We start from the raw sequence: 16,154 nt of genomic DNA, 5'->3' as shown, positions 1-16,154 counted from the left end.
GTTCGCCTCAAGCTCAAATAAACATATCTATATACAAATTCCCAAATCTATCCATCTACTTCTTGTACAGTTTTCGTATCTGCCATTCCTCCCCTTGAAACGTATGTCACCCTCGTTCCATCTCACTCAACCCCGCTGTCGCTATGAACAACGACCTTCTCTGCATCCTTTCCAGCAGCCATCTCCTCAAAGTAAGACTCATCCTTCTTCTCACGGCTGACATAACCGGGTGGCGTCCACTTCGCGCTCTCCCATGCCTTGAGGTCAGGCAAACAGTACATCATGTCAATATGCTCGAGACTAAGAGTCTTTGACTCATAGAGGGAGAAGTATACGATGATGGTACCGATCAGATTCATGCCGGCGAAAACATAGCCAAAGGCGTAAGAGATACCTGCGTCGGCGAAGGGAGTCAGGAAGCTGATGAGGACTTGTTCATGTTAGCATTAGCACGCTAGGCTTGTTAAGGGACACTTACAATTTGCAAGCCAGTTGCTTGCAGTAGCCAAAGAAGCCTGCTTCGCGCGAGTGCGCAAAGGAAAGACTTCCCCAACAACGACCCAGCCGAGTGGACCCCAGCTAACAGCAAAAGAGGCGATGAACATGCAAGCGGAAACAATCATGACGATGCCACTGGTACTGCTGCCCTCGGGGTCTACGGCTGTTCCGACAGATGCAAAGATGAGCAGCCAAGCTGTTTGCCACAAACCGCCAATGATGAGGGGCCAGCGACGACCGAACTTTTCTGCGGAGTAGATACCGAAGAAGGTCATTCCGACATTTATGGCGCCGAGGATGAGTTGTACCAGGATCGGGTCGTCAATACCTGCGGACTCGAAGATGGTGGCTCCGTAGTACTAAACTAAAGTTAGCTGGTGTCGCTGAATGACAGCGGTTGACTTACGAAGAAGTAGTTGGCGCCAGTCCACTGCTGGAAGAACTGAACAGCCATACCAAGGAGTGTTCGGTACAGGACCTTCGGTCCCTTGTTGCGCACACCAAAGCATTCCAACCAGCTTCCCTGACCAACCTTTCTTTCCTCCTCCAGAAGAATCCTCATCTCCTGGATATTTTCCTCAACCAGAGGATTCTTCACATCACTCATCATACCCCTCAACCTCGCCAGCGACGTTCTCACACCATCCCAATCCTCCCTCATAGCAAGCCATCTCGGCGACTCAGGACAAGCCAAGACCCCAAGACCAAGAGGGATTGAGAAGGCCATCTCAATAGCAATAACAATTCTCCACGACGCATCGTTATCCTCAATCTCTCGTACACCATAGTTGACGATGTTTGAGATGAGAATGCCGAAGCAGATCATGAGCTGATATGAGGACACAACAGCGCCGCGGATTTCTCGCGGTGCACACTCGCTTTGGAACATGGGTACGCCGATGGAGAGGGCACCGACACCAAGACCGGCGATGAGACGGCCTATCATCATGTGGACCCATGAGTACATGGCTGTGATTTGGATGACGTTCCCGAGGAGGAAGATGACGACGAAGATGGTGAGACTCCATCTTCTACCGTACCAATCTGCAGTGCTGGGGCGCGATGTCAGTAGACTGTCGAGTGAATGAAGATGGGAGGCTTACTAGGATCCTGACAATGCTCCAATGAGACATCCGATGCTCATAAGAGACACGAGGATACCTTGGATGGCGGGTACCCAGTATTTGGTACCGTCATCATCTGTTTGAGCGAAGCGATCGACGTAGTCTCTGAAAAGAAGCATAGCCGAGATTTGACCTGTTTCACGTTAGACTCAATAACTCCAAGAGTTCGGGTATCGCTCACCAGTATCATAGCCAAACAGAAAGCCTCCAAGAGAGGTGATGAGGGCCAAGACCAGAGCCTCAGCTCCGCAGGCTGCCCCGTTGACAGTGAAAGATCTGGTTATCGTATCAGCTCTAGTGTATCGCCTCAAGGTTGTAAGAGATAAGAGACATACTTGTTCCCAAGCATATCGTCAGTCAATATCTTGTAAACCCAAAACTAATTGATCTTCTCTTCTCCTTCAACGTGGTCTGTACTGTCTTTTTATTCCCTCCATTCTCAGCGGATCCTTTAAAAAAGGAGTCCTGACTACAATACATCGCAAGTCCCATGAGGCCTTTCGAAACCACGACAACGCGATACTCAAACCTCCAATTCTGCTCAGCGGATCAATACGTCTCACCGTCATCCTATCGGGGAACAAGGCTAAATAGAACCTTCACCTTTAACCGTCAAGGTGAGGCTCCCCGGATATAACCAGCTCAGAAGGGCCGAATCCAGGGGTTTATTGGGCCGAAGAGCGCCGGGCCGGTGAGCTTAGTTATCCTGGCGATGTTTATTCTCCGTGGGATGTGTTTTTTTGTGGAGAATCACGTCGTGGGGTCACCGCCGGACTTCCCCATGATAGGAGAAATGCGGTTGTGGGATGGGAAAAAGTTGGGGTGATTCAGCGTCATGGGAGAGAGACCATGGTTTCTTGCTGCTGCCTGCACCGCTTGTTTGTTGTTACACTACAAAACCTCCGCTGTGACACAAGCGATATTTCGTGATCATCTGAGAATAAAAAGAGCACCTGACTTGCACGAAAAATTGCAAATAAAAACGTCAGCACAGACGAATTCCGCGGCAGTGAGGCCGGTATAGCCGGTCTTGGCGTCCATCAGCTCGGGACGGAACAGCCATCACCTGACTTCAGCAAAGATACTGGAAGGCATGGGACTTGCGGAGATTTATTTAAGTATTATGCTTGAAGTTAAATGACTCAGTTAAATTCTCGCGTCACGTTTTTTATAAAGCAACGTTCCATTACGCACTGAGCAATCGCTGCCTTGTGCAATTAGCACTCTTTCGAAAGAATTTGAATTGAGTGGCATGGCAGCGCGACTTACAGTCTCCGGATTATTTCTCTGTACCACACAGCATTTGTGTAATCGAGCATTATCTAAGTTTGAGATATACTAGTAATGAAAATGAATATTTTACAATGAATGCTGTAATTGACCTAAATTCTGTGTGGTGACACAACTTCCAACGTAGTCCTTGAGTGGAAACAACACATCTGGTATGCTCATTATTTGTCAATCTCGACTGAAGACTTTTGACTTGGTTGCACCAGCGATTTGGGACATCTACGCGACTTGGGTAAGTAAAAGGTAATCTTGCAAGATCTCATAGAGTAGCCAGCATAGTTTTACCCTTAGTTTGCCATTTAATCGTCTTATAGAGAAGTAAATTCAAGAAAATCGAAATACTATCAAGCTCTAGGTTAGGTCAACCAGGCCAAGGCCAATCGAAGGGAAGAGAATTAACCCCACTTAAGCAGGAGTAGGAGGATGCCTTACGTTGATTGGACCAGTGGTACTCCACTCCAGCACCACTAAAATCCACTTCAAAACCTCCAAAATCCAAACGGCCCTTTAATTGGACAGGCTATAAATAGAATTTATCACGGAGCTGAACGGCCCGGCCCAGATCCTGGAAATAACCAGAAAGCCATCGGAAATAACACGTGGAGCAGAGTCACTGAATCAGCACTCTAGCCAAACCTTGATTATGCTTTCCTCACTCCAAAAGCCAAAAGCCAACACTTCGGATGCCGTTTGTCGTGGCACAAGGGTATACACTATATCTCAAGACTTGCGGTGCCTAGGTCGTTTGTCAAGCCTCATGCTAATGAAAGCTTACGTCATGTGCGCCAGCTGAGTTGACGGCTCTAGGCATCCACGCCTCTATTGGAGTTGCACATGAAACTCAACTCTCGCCCGTTTTTAACCTCTCAAGCTCCCGGTAGACTTTCAAATTTTCATCATCATCGTTCCAAAATGTCGGAATATCTAGAAATACCAAAATTCACCGTCGATCTATCTCAACCCCCCGAGACCCGCTATGACCATATCATTCCGCACTTCAAGACCGCCGTGGACTCGTGCGATTTACCTTCCCTGTTCTATGCCTTACTGGATGAACTTGTTGGGAAATTTGCCGGGAAAATATTGGCTGCTGCCTCGCCGCTGATTATGCGACGCGTTCATTCAGATGAGGAAAATGCAGAATTGGTCGGTATCTCGAAAGCGATCGGCATTCCCATGCACATCCTCGTGGCATTCAATGTTCTCTTGGACCTTCTGCTGGGATGCACGAGTGGCGGGGTAAGAACTCTCGATCCAGATTCTGGTGGGAAAGCAACGAGAATGCTTCATTTTCGGACTCTCGACTGGGGCATGCATCAATTAAGAAATATTATTGTCGAACTCGACTTCGTTCGTAGGCCTGAAGGTCTAGTTATTGCGACAACAATTGGGTATCTTGGATACATTGGGGTGTTGACTGGAGTGCGGCAAGGCCTGAGTTTAAGTTTGAACTTCAGACCGTACCATGCCGCGGAAACTCTTCGGCAAAGACTTTCTTACAGATACAACCAGGCGATGGTGGTTCTTGGGCACCGACAGTCCATCTCGAGCAGTCTACGACAAATTCTATTAGATAACTCTACGATACCGGAGAGACAGTCCGATGAAGCACACGAGACGGGCAATGTCAGCCCCGATTCGCAGAACCAACATATACAACAAGTTCTCACAAAACTCTCGTCATCCAATTCAACCGCCGCGTATCTCATCCTCTGCCAACCAGACCGCGTCTTCGTCATTGAGAAAGATCACCGAAGCGCATCGATCCGCGAATCCGATACATTTCTGACGGCCTACAACCACGACGTCAAAGACGAAGACAACCCCGCGCATCTCCAACAAGCCGCAGCAGAACTCGCCGAAGGCGACGATGCAATAGGAATGGCAGACCTGGTGGCCTATTCACTTGAAAGAAAGCACGATTTGGATGAGTTATGGAGAAAACGTGTCCGAGCTTGTAAAAGAAGGTACAAGCTACGGAATGACGTCGTGACGAGGGCGGATGTTATCAAGTTTTTGCAAAATGATATGATTAGAAACGAGGAGACGCATTACGCTGTCATCATGGATCCGAAGGAGGGGAAGGTAATGTGGCGGAGGGCGTATGAGTATGTTAGTGAGAGTGAAGGCGGGAGTACGGAGGAGAATTAATGTTTTCAAGACGCACGAGTGCCAGGACTCATACTAGTGGGTCTTGGAAACAGTATGATAGACCAAAAAGTTACACGACGATCTAAAACGGTATCTTGGTACTTTCTGATCATGCACTTTCACGGATTGTGTTTTTGCTAAACGTGGTTGAAAGCGATACATCACACCAAGACCACGGTTCAGTAGACATGATCCAAATACTATCCACGTTGATTTCAGTTGACTACTATCCAAATGTGTTCCTTTTCGTATTTTCAGGTAAATATAGGGCTTAGGCTTACTCGGCTGGCAATAATGTAAGCCGCATTGAAGCAGTAAGCCAATAAGATGGAGGTTTAAACGAACCAGCCAATCATACAGAGAATGGAGCAGCCCAGCATACATATGGGGACTGGACAAACCATCCAATCAAGCACTCTTCAGGAGCATGGCCAGATACATCACAATAATCTGCTGGACTTCTTGGCAAAGTCCGAGTGCCATGGCATTTTGCTACCTTCTCTACGCAACAAGGCTTAGATGCACAGGGTAGAATCTGATGTCAGCAGGACTGTATGAGCGAAGAGTTATCCCACTTTGCTGCATAGAACTTCCTATTCTGTCTGATAGACGGCAAAGAATAGTGACCATACATGGAATTAGTTGCGAACGCGGGATGCAAACGACCGGTATCTTACTGCATTCAGGTTCGATGTTGGCATCGTCGCAATGGTTGACATTCGGGGTAACCTACGACGCAGGGGTTTACCACAAGGCGTAGCACTCGACGGAAACCATTATCCAGTGACATATCGGCTTGCTCGGCACCTACTTCGGCTGGCGCAACTGCCGACCGTAGATCACGGCCAGTAGCTTCAACCTATGACTATATAGCACTTTAGAATACACCTGCTTTGCAACACTTGACAAATATATAAGCCCATTTCATGTTGATACTTCAGAACTGTGTAACCTAAGAACGCTTATGTGTCAGAACGTTTACGAGACGAATATTTGAGTGCCCCGTCTCGTAGGTTTGTGGGATTATGTAGCAACGATCCTTCTTGAAAGTATCGACGTTTACTAATCGCTGGGTTGGACAGTTACAACTCCGTCAGCCCAACGGCACGGTGATTTCATGGTCTGTGCAGTCTTGACAAAAGGACTCGTCGCTTGGACTCGAGACTTCCAACCTCAGCATCACGGGCAGATGATTCGACAGTGCCAAGCTTCCAGACCCACCATGAGTATCTTCTGACAGTTTCTGACAGACTGAGACATGGGTAACGGCAGCAGGGCTGAACTTCAGCCCTGGTATAGACCACTCATATACCCCCGGCACTTAATGATGATCGACAAAAACTGTAGAGAGAATTGAGCAAGTCTTTCTCCCGGTGATCATATCCACAAGGCCCCATGCGAAGGAATGAACTTTGTACTGGGGACGAGATGGGAGCCCTATGTGGTAATAGCCGAGAGCACGGCGCTCAAAACGAGTAGAGAAGGGAGTTGAGTGAAGTTTAAAAAGCTCATGTTGCCCTCCCCGAAAAGTCCTTCATCACCATCTCACCTCTATCAGTTCAACAACAATCTCAATATCACAGCCCCCTTCCTCCCTCAAAATGAAGACATCTACCATCCTTACTGCTCTCGGTGGCATGCTCGCCTTCAACGCCCAAGTCGTCAATGCGGGATGCTACACCACCGGCGACCCTTGGCCAAACAAAGATCAAGCAGCCCAATTCGTCTGGGACGCCTGCTACGGTTCTCAGGGCATGTTCTCTGGACAATTCAGGCCCAAGCAAACCAAGTCCATGTGTCCCCGAAGCGGTCAACTTGGCCTTGTTTTTGAAGTTGAAAACCAGTGGGACCAGACGCTTGACCTTAATAACGACGACTGCTACACGCGCCTCAAGAACGAGATCTACGGATGTGACCGCGGCGGAGAGTCAACTGTTTCTAAGTGGCGTTTCCGGTGAGTTTGCATGAGCACAGAGGCCTGTTAAGATTAGATGCTAACATTCTTGGCAGTGCTGATCCCGGTAACTGTTAAATGTTGAGGGCATTTATGTTTAGGACCCCAAACAGGAAGAAGTGGAGAGTAGGAGGAAGGAAGGCCGAGTTGGAGGATTCTATTTCTATTTCACTCGTTTCAAAAGATAGCATTACTTCTCTTGCTGTAAACAGTATTAGTCACTCATTTCAGGTAGAACAAGAAAAAGACCCAAGCCTTTCAAGGAGCTTGTGGGAAGTCATCACATATTTTGCTATGCATTGGAATCTAGAAGCCCTTTATCTATGAAATATCAGAAACAACGTATAGAGAAGCTAAACCAAGTCTCATTAATTTCAACTCGCGTCCACATTGGCCTATGGCCAAGTGTTAGGTCTATGAACTGAAAGTCCGATAGCTTATGGATCAAGCGTCCTGAAGCTGCGCCTCTTCATCCACATCTGTACTGCACGCTGCATCTGTTCTGTCAAGCCGTACGTCAAGGCGTTGACGAGCCCTATGAATTGTGTCGAAGCTTGGAGGCCAGTGAGCCACTTTGGTGATGTACCAACTGACTCAGCCAGGCGATTCGCCATGCCTGGCAGCCATAAGATTATGTATGCGATCGGATATCCGTTTAAAAGGAGCATCCTTCTCAAGTTGGGTGTTTTCGGTACACGGTGGTTTGGTCCGTTGCCCGTGGAGACATTTTGTGTGTTGTTCGTTCCATGGTCTTCAGTTGTAGGCGGTTCTGGTTCAGGCATGGCAGATGCTGACCATTGGACCTTCCCACCAGGCGACATATCCTCTCCTTCGCTCTGGTCTCCCTTTGCTATGCCCCTCGACTCAAGTTCATACGAAGCCTCTACCGTGGTAGTGACCCATATCCGTTGTGTATCCGACTGCTCGGCGTTTTCTCGATCGATTCTCGACTGCGCGTTCGTGGTATATCCTTTTGTAGTAGAGGAAGAGAGACCGTATTTGACAAAACTGAAGAGTCGTCGGAGTTTGATGTATATGTAAGTGTAAATAGCCACTGTTGCAAGGAAGATGGCGATGCGCCAAGCGTGAGTGAGGCCGTAGCGGAGACCCAGATGTTGGGTCTGTATCCAGCACCAGTTACCGCTCACCGGGCCGTAGACATGGAGACCGAGCCCGACAAAACCTGCAAATTAATTCAGCATCATGGCCAGTCGTTTAGTTCCTATGATCCTACTGGTGATTGTGCCGGGGATCCAAGGTACAAGGCAGACAATTGCAGTCATCAGCCTCGACGAGTCGTCAAGAATCTGTTGTCGCTGAACCGCTAGTAGTACCGATACAGAGATGATAAGAATGTTGAAGTCGATCGCTTGTACCGAGAACTGACCAACCCAAGCATTGGCGACGCAACCAGTGCTCGGGGACGCTTTCGGATCTGCGTAGCCATCCTTAATGGCGAGGATACCAGATACTGTATTGTTGAGACTATTGATGAAGTCTTCGTTATCGAGTTAGGTTGACGCAGGTGTCTGATGGGATTGATTGACCTACCTGCAACGAGGAGGTTCACAATCAACGCATGGCGAAAATGTCGTCGCGGCGGAGGAACAATAACGTGAAGACAGAGCGCGAAAAAGCTCGCAACACAGGATAGCAACGATCCGGTTAATGTAGGAATTGAAATAGATAGATTGGCCGGAATATTGGCCATTATGGCTGGGGTCGTTGAAGAAAGTGAGGCATTTGCTTTTTTCCAAACAATGCAAGACATCAACTCAACAGCTGAAGACTTTTCATTGTTATAAAACACCTGAAAGGGGGGGGCCTGAGCCCAAAACTAGACCAACCTTGGAATGTCAAAATCGATGAAACTGCGCCAAAACGTGACATCTTCTCAGCATCACAAGTACCACCTTCCGCTTTTTCCACGTTCATGACAGAATTATTGCCGTTGGCCGTGTTTTGCACTCTGCGCTAAAGAGATCGGCAGAAAGTGTATTGATGAAACAGGAAGCTCCTACAGGGGGTTGGGGTGTTCTGATTGGTGGCTTGTTTTAGCTGTTCGAGAACCCCTGTTGATAATCGTAATAGCGCCGACGTCGGACTCTCCGCTGCTCAGGGGCTGAGAATAGAGTTTGCAGTTATTGATTCTGTAACTTGTACGTCCAATAAGGGCTGTAGATCCGATGACTCAAGGTTGGAGATGGGCTAAAGTGAAGCGATAAGATAGTCTTTTGGCTTGGCCACGAGGTCTAGAGTCTGCTTGTAAAGAGTGGTTCGATGGCTTACCCGTCGGCCTAAAATATACCGCCACCAAAACTATTATTCTAGCAGCCTCTGTAGCGCCGATGATTACCTCTTTTGTGTCACTGACGAACACTTGCTGGGGTCTGCTGTTGCCAAGACACCTGCGGTTCATTATCTGCACCGCTAGGCTGGGGTTGTTACTCGTAGCTTGACGTTGTCGCTCCGAGATAATCTGATAAGATAAACCATATAGACAGCAAAGACTCTAGCTTAAACCTTTACCCAAGATAAACTCAAGGCGGGTAAACTAACTCCGACTAATAATACGCGTAACACCGTCAATGGCTTTGACAGGTACCCCAGTTCTTCAGGTAGACTAGCCATGTGTAGAAAACATTGCGAGAGCATTAAAGTTTATACTACAGAAAGAAAACAAGTTCTCAGACTTCTCGGCATTCCCCAAACCACTGGAGTTTTACTTGACTTGCCCTCATGACCAAATGCTAAACAGTATACATGGTTGTGAAACAGGGTCCACCATCACTGCGTTACGTTACATCAAGAGTAAATACCGGCATATCAGCGAAGATAATATCTAGTCTCTCAGCTGCAATGAATGGAAATTGATACAAAACTTGGGTCACGTCATTTCAGACCCTAATTGGCTAGAAAGGTGCCTTAATGATGGATACAGCGATCGATCTATCGCGTCTTGGCTCGCTCCAAGTTATCTGCGGGTTCCACTGTACATCTCGATCAAGCTTTGACAGAGTCTACCTTATGCCGGCAGAGAGAAAGTTAGACTAACGCTCGGATAACGGGATATCCGTCGCTCTATTGACCACTTTTCAGCTTGACATGGGAGTCAGTCTGGGGTCAAAAGTGGCTGAACTTCCGATCAATTGGAGCTATATCTATTGATAAGCAGTCTGAAACCAACTCTATTACCCATGTTCACCTCGTATCTGAGATTAAAAAGAACACCAGAACAGGTTGTAACGCCGAGACTATTAACTGGTTAGAGGTTGAAGCCTATGATACCTCAGCAAGATAGACTAAGTTCTCTGTGCTGATATAAGCTCTCAGCCACAAGTCTCAGCTGCAAATAACACATCCATCAGCAAGACAGATACTACCAGAAAACCATAATGGCTTGGAAGATGATACTGGCTTATTAAAACATATAGTAACGAGTCTGTTATTTGATGTTACTTGGAACACCCACCGGAAGAATGCATTAGTTTTAAGTCTTGTTCGGTCGCTCACAAGTCTACCACAAACCTTCAAAACTTCAAATGAAAAATCGGGGGCGCTGCAGACTCAAGCACAACGTGTCTCAGCCCAGGCCGACTTGTTCGCTGGAAGCAGACCAAGTAATTGTTATGTCAGTCCCATACTTATCTATGTATTCTGGCCATGCTATGAAAAGCCGGGAGGGAATTATAAGAAGTGCAGAGTAAAAAGCATATTAGGCTCAAATTTACAGCCTCGTGCCTTCTCGGTAAGCGGCCAATATTTGTGAACTGTTGACATTTGAAGTAGCCATCTGTCTGAAAGCATAGTGTGATAGAAAATCATGTCGCCGAAGCTGAGAACCTGACTCAAAGTGGATTGAACCTCTCAGATCATATTGAGAAGTGGGATGCGGTAGGAGGCAGATAGAGTGTCTTTTTTTGACATCGTAGCACTAAACTAAAATACTGGAGTGCGTGACATTTGCTGTGACCGAGAGTGAGATAAAGCTAGGGCGGTTATAGCTCTATTCACGGGGCATTGAACTCAGGAAGGTAAACCAGTCTTCCTGGATTCCTTTTCTGAAGGCCATTTTCATCCATTTAAGAACACAGGAGTATACTCCTGTATTGTCTTGAGGTCTGGAAAATGCACGAGTACGAGGTAAAAATTCACAACGGAACCCTACAGCTACACCAAGCAACCACGAAGCTGATAACATAAACATAGATTTAGTTGATAGAATATTAATTATAAAGAGATTTTCCTGTACATCTATTGGTCTTATTGCGACTTGAGCTTACGAGCTTGAGGGTATAGATAGGACCTTTCTTATCTTAGCAAAATAATTGGCCCTTTGCAAGAAATATCGATAGATAGTGAGATTCCGATAACATGCGGAGCACTTCAGACGTTATAAAACCCCGTTTTTCCGTCAAGGAAGAACGTATCAACTAAGTCATCGTTTGCAAGCAAGGGCCGTCTGTTTGGAGATGGAATTTAGAGTGGGTTCGGATCGAACGTGCCGAACGAGATTCGGGAGGGATGACAGGAGATCAGGGAGAAGCTGGAGGTTCTGAGAAATCTCCCATTAGTCCTTGCTTTAACCTACCTATAGTTATCTTAGGTAAGGATCGTTATTAAGAACATAATCATCTTGAACTCGTGGTCGAGGTCAGAAGATTGAGGAAAAGGGTTGCTTAGTTATATTGGTTAGTATAAATCCTACTTCCGCCACACTCAAGGGCATGGAAGGCTAAGTTATGAAGAGCCTCATACCTGACGAGACAGAGACGCGATAACACAATGATTAGTTACTTTATACGCCGGTCAACTCCAAGCTCTGGTGCACTATCAACATATCCCGGAGTGAAGTCCTCGCCTGGAATGTGAAATTGCGCTTGGTGGCTGGATGGGGCCGGTGCATCCGTCAAGTGGCTATTTTTAGTACACCTTCAGGGGTTGGCTAGGCACATGTGCTGTTATTGAAGTGTAAAACCCAAACAATGACGGATGACTACTGGCCTTGTGGAATGCGAACAATTGCTGAATGTTCTGAGACAAGGTCTTAACGGCACAAGAGCCGCTTTGCACCAAGAATACCAAATGTAGTATTTAAACATATTTTGTTAGACTTTCGCATCAAGTCAATGATGCACCGTATGGAGAAGGAAACTTCTGGATACAACATTGAATCTCCCAGTATATAAGGTCTAAGTTGGCCCAGTAGACAGACTCATGCTATGATGGCGAGCTTCGATCGCTTTGTCGAACCAAGCTCACAACAGCAGACATAGTTATTCACGGACGATTGACAAGATACAAGGGTGATATAGGTCAATTAAGTACCAAGCTCAACTCACAGAGATGAGAAGGTAAGGCTCGCTTCAATCGATGCTAATCTAGGAATGCAAATACAGTGATCCAAACCCCACAAGAGACTATGAACAGTCGAAGTGTACAGTAGGGAATGTGCGTTTAGATAGCCATGGCAACGGCAATACCAGCAATGCCAGCCATTCCGAGGATATCAGCACCCATGGTAGGAGCAGCAGCGCCCTTGGACTTGGAGGTGGAGTGAGAAGACGTGGCGCTGGCCTTGGCGGTGTCGGTCTTGGTGGTGGTAGAGTGATGCTCAGTCCTGTTCTTGTTAGTGAGATTCACACTGGTGAGATGAGGGGTTCATACTTGGTGCTGGTCTCAGTGGTGCTGGAAGCAGCCATGGCGCAGGTGGCCAGAGCAGCAGCGAGGAGGAAGTTCAGCTTCATGTTGAAGGATTAAGGTATTAACTCAAAGTTTGAAAGATTGTAGTGAGTAAAGAGTGAATGAGATGTGATGGTTGATGCAGTTTAAGCTTTCAGAATGAGGCTGCCATCTCAGACCTTTTGTACTCGAAGTGTCCATGGTGTTTACTGTTGCTGGCTTGTAATTGAGTTATACAATGTTCATTATTGGCTAATGCGTAAACCGGCATTTCGGTGCCGCAGTCAGCCAGGCTAGTACTAATTAGCTCGCCTACAAGCCTCAACGCGGGCCGAAGGAGGGAGGATCCAATAGCTGTGGCGCGCAAAAAGGCAACAGTCTTTTCTGGCGCAGGAAAAAAATACGAGACCTCCAACCGTTGCGTTAAGCGTCAGTCATGCCATAATATTAGAGGATGACGCGGCGTACAGCGACGGAGTCTGGAGAGAAGGGCTGACTGCGCCCCCGCCGTCATCCGCGGATCACCGTTGGTTCGTTGGTAATGCCGTATTATCCAGGCAAGTTCAGAGTTGAATCAGTTTAGGGAAATTGCCGAGGTCTAGAACACACTAACAATGGCTCAGATCCAATTGTTCGATCGTGTGCAACGACTTATTGGTGCTGACGTTTGGATGTTTCGGCAATTTGGTACCGAGTGATCGCCCCTATGAACGACGTGGCTTGCTTGATTGGGTTGCTTTGACATTGCCCCGGAAAACTTCTGATCTACTAATTTAGTCCATCCCTGGTGATATGCAGGAACATGATGTCACAGCAGTGTGCTAAGAGGAGAGTTGGATAGCTTCAGGGTAGTAAGCTCCATGGGCCACGAGTAAAAGGTTCGAGATACTGCTTCATGGTTAGATCTGTACGGATACTCAATATTCAAGCTTAATGTGAACCAACGGGTATGCGAGGCACAATCATCTACTCAAAACAATATTCCGAGACCATGGGATCTATGCTTAATGCTATAATCGGAACCGTTGAGAGACAAAATGCAAATTAGTCAACGAAGGTCCGTTTTGGATGTGAATCTCCGTAAAAGACCGGTCCAGAGTTTATGCCCAGACTCTCAATCCTGACTGGAGAAGAATCAGCGAAGACGCGACATCTTTCGGTATCCTGTCTCTTTCTAAACGCAGCAAGCGTATCATGAAGTTGGAAATCTTGTCGTGGATTCAGTACCATGACAAAAGGTCTTCGAGAGCTTACGTATGCCATGAGATGTGTCGTGATGCTTTTCATCCTGCCTTGGACGCTTTGCCCTCTAGTCTCCCTTCTCCGCGGGCCCCATTCGGTGTACACGCGTCACATACTGCATTGTGATCTGGGAGCTTGGTGAGCGCATGGCAGAGTCATTACCTGACGCAATAAGAAGGTCGTGAAGTTGAGGCTTGACTGATGGAGAGAATGGGCATGTATGGTCGCTGCCGTATTGTTTACGAGCTTAGCTTGGGCTTAGCCAACCAAAATGGAGTCTGCGTAACTCGACCTGGTACTTTAGAAACCCCCCCAGCCAGCTCCTACGCTATTACACTAGCCATCATACCCCTGTCTCGTACTTAAGCTGAGCCGTTGGATAGTGTCCCAGCGAATCTCAGCCTATGCTGGATATGCTGTCTGAGTGACAGATCCCAAGCGAATCGGAGCTTCTGTGCTGTCACTGTCCATGTCATGTCCTCGACCCAACACTTCCTGCGACGTTTGTCCACTATGATAAGCACCTTGATCTCGGAACAGGCCAAGCTCTCGAGGACATGTTCTCGAATACTCTAAAGAACAACACATGCGTCAGCCAATGTTCCTAGACGATCCCCTTATAGGCTTAGCGGCGACTCACCGTGATACGTGCGCAATGCCTGGAGAAATGGAAGCACCAGTATCAGGAGGCACAGCAGCTGACTAACTCCTTCAATGTCGCTCTCTGATTCCATCCCCTCCCACGCACTAAGTACATAAATTCTCTCTGCCTGAATCCACCAAACCCCGAGACCAAACCACAACACTCCATCAAAGAGAAGAACGCCCAATGCTTCTGAGTTAAATACATAATACAAGGGCATAAGTATCAACCGCCACCAGCGTCGTTTCTGTCCATTATTTGGTGCTCCCAAGACTCTATCATCGGAACGGAAAATCTTGATCCTGTTCATCCACCATATCGAGACTGCGGGCCACAGCGACAAACACTGGATGGTATACCCTTGGATGAGCAGGACATAGCTCGCGATCATCCAAGAGAGAGGACTTCCTGACTTTCTCATGCTGATCGCACAACTCGCTTTCCGTTCGTCGTAATTATCCCATCCTCCAGCCCCGGTAATGAAGGTGCAGTATAATAACAACGCCGCTAGAATAAGCATAGCGAAAATTCGACATAGCATGTCTGTCCCCAAGCGAGAATGTAACTGAGCCTTTTTGAGAAAAGACCTGTCTTCTGTTTGGTGAACAGGCTTGTTGCTCAATCCTCCATTCGTTTCAACGCGTATGGCGTAAAGCGTCAGTATATGTACACCACTTGTGAGCCATGCAAGGTTAGTCGCCGTCATAAAATGATAGACCGATATCTCTTCTCTGCGTAACTGGATGATGGCAGTGCACAATATCGCCATGCCAGTGACGAGTTGTGTATCAGCGAGGGTTATCACAAACGAGTAGAGACCGCGTTTCAGCTGGTTAATATGCGCTCTGATCCACCTTGATGTGACAAGAAGCTTAACAAAGGGATCAGAGACATTTCTTCGCACCCAATCATCAATTGGATTGACGGATTCTACGAAGCCAAGTCGAGGTGGTGGTCTCACATTTCCAGCCTCAATGATATTCAACCCAGATCTGGCAATGGCAAGATACAAGCTTATACTGAGAATAGCCAAGCATGAGGCAGTAATAAAAGCGGTGACGACCTAGTATCGTCAGTCTTGATTAATTTCTCGCGTCCCCGGCACTTACACCAATCCCCGCAATGTCTGGATCGGGATCATATTCAGTCGCGCATTTCTCCCAAGACGAGTTCATTGTAACAAACAAACACGAATGTAAAATGGCTGAATAGGAGGAAGAGAAAGGAGAAAAAAGAATGATGCCTTATGTTTAGGGGCAAGATGGTTTCTCGTATAGTTTGTCTCCTTACGATGAATAAGCCTCAATACGTACGTCACCCCAAACGCGCTAAGCCAGCCACAATCGTGGTCTGGTAAGGATTCGCATCCTTCTACACGAGACAGCAAAATTAGTTCCAAGTGTTGAATAGTAGATAGACAACAAGTCATTCGAGTTCAAGTCTTGCAAGAATATGAAGTCAAGATATTGATCATACAGCAGTGGATATGCATATGCACTACTTATAGCCAAACATCAATGGCAGTGTCTTGGGAAGCATAAAGCTGTCACAAGGCTGGGACTCGTAAGCT

The 16,154-nt window shown here is 47.1% G+C and overlaps 6 protein-coding genes across 6 annotated transcripts; 2 read left to right on the top strand and 4 right to left on the bottom strand.

Annotated features, from left to right (window-relative positions):
- Window positions 1–3: 3 nt before the first annotated feature.
- Window positions 4–1,971, bottom strand: FOIG_11285 (uncharacterized protein; the record flags this gene model as incomplete). The annotated part of the gene is made up of 6 exons (XM_031211839.1): window positions 4–430; window positions 479–857; window positions 905–1,550; window positions 1,602–1,755; window positions 1,804–1,898; window positions 1,958–1,971. 6 exons carry the CDS (start codon window positions 1,969–1,971, stop codon window positions 123–125), a joined length of 1,596 nt encoding a protein of 531 aa, XP_031058413.1. The 3' UTR covers window positions 4–122.
- Window positions 1,972–3,733: 1,762 nt separating this feature from the next.
- Window positions 3,734–5,293, top strand: FOIG_11284 (uncharacterized protein). Its single transcript, XM_031211838.1, has one exon. The coding sequence runs from the start codon at window positions 3,747–3,749 to the stop codon at window positions 5,061–5,063; it is 1,317 nt and encodes a 438-aa protein (XP_031058412.1). The 5' UTR covers window positions 3,734–3,746; the 3' UTR covers window positions 5,064–5,293.
- Window positions 5,294–6,664: 1,371 nt separating this feature from the next.
- Window positions 6,665–7,095, top strand: FOIG_11283 (uncharacterized protein; the record flags this gene model as incomplete). Its single annotated transcript, XM_031211837.1, has 2 exons — window positions 6,665–7,017; window positions 7,074–7,095. 2 exons carry the CDS (start codon window positions 6,665–6,667, stop codon window positions 7,093–7,095), a joined length of 375 nt encoding a protein of 124 aa, XP_031058411.1.
- A 152-nt stretch (window positions 7,096–7,247) lies between these two features.
- On the bottom strand, window positions 7,248–8,854 carry FOIG_11282 (uncharacterized protein). Its single transcript, XM_031211836.1, has 3 exons — window positions 8,569–8,854; window positions 8,252–8,515; window positions 7,248–8,200 (listed from the first exon to the last, which is right to left on the bottom strand). Exons 1-3 carry the CDS (start codon window positions 8,786–8,788, stop codon window positions 7,455–7,457), a joined length of 1,230 nt encoding a protein of 409 aa, XP_031058410.1. The 5' UTR covers window positions 8,789–8,854; the 3' UTR covers window positions 7,248–7,454.
- A 3,162-nt stretch (window positions 8,855–12,016) lies between these two features.
- On the bottom strand, window positions 12,017–12,930 carry FOIG_11281 (uncharacterized protein). The gene is made up of 2 exons (XM_031211835.1): window positions 12,685–12,930; window positions 12,017–12,637 (listed from the first exon to the last, which is right to left on the bottom strand). The coding sequence occupies exons 1-2, from the start codon at window positions 12,762–12,764 to the stop codon at window positions 12,475–12,477; spliced, it is 243 nt and encodes an 80-aa protein (XP_031058409.1). The 5' UTR covers window positions 12,765–12,930; the 3' UTR covers window positions 12,017–12,474.
- An 813-nt stretch (window positions 12,931–13,743) lies between these two features.
- On the bottom strand, window positions 13,744–15,759 carry FOIG_11280 (uncharacterized protein; the record flags this gene model as incomplete). Its single annotated transcript, XM_031211834.1, has 3 exons — window positions 13,744–13,823; window positions 14,582–15,647; window positions 15,694–15,759. The coding sequence occupies 3 exons, from the start codon at window positions 15,757–15,759 to the stop codon at window positions 13,744–13,746; spliced, it is 1,212 nt and encodes a 403-aa protein (XP_031058408.1).
- Window positions 15,760–16,154: the final 395 nt, after the last annotated feature.

The sequence above is a fragment of the Fusarium odoratissimum genome, assembly GCF_000260195.1.
Source record: "Fusarium odoratissimum NRRL 54006 unplaced genomic scaffold supercont1.21, whole genome shotgun sequence".
Classification (NCBI taxonomy): Eukaryota; Fungi; Ascomycota; class Sordariomycetes; order Hypocreales; family Nectriaceae; genus Fusarium; species Fusarium odoratissimum.
The sequence above is the reverse complement of the archived record's forward strand: the minus strand, read 5'-3'. Positions and strand labels throughout refer to the sequence as shown.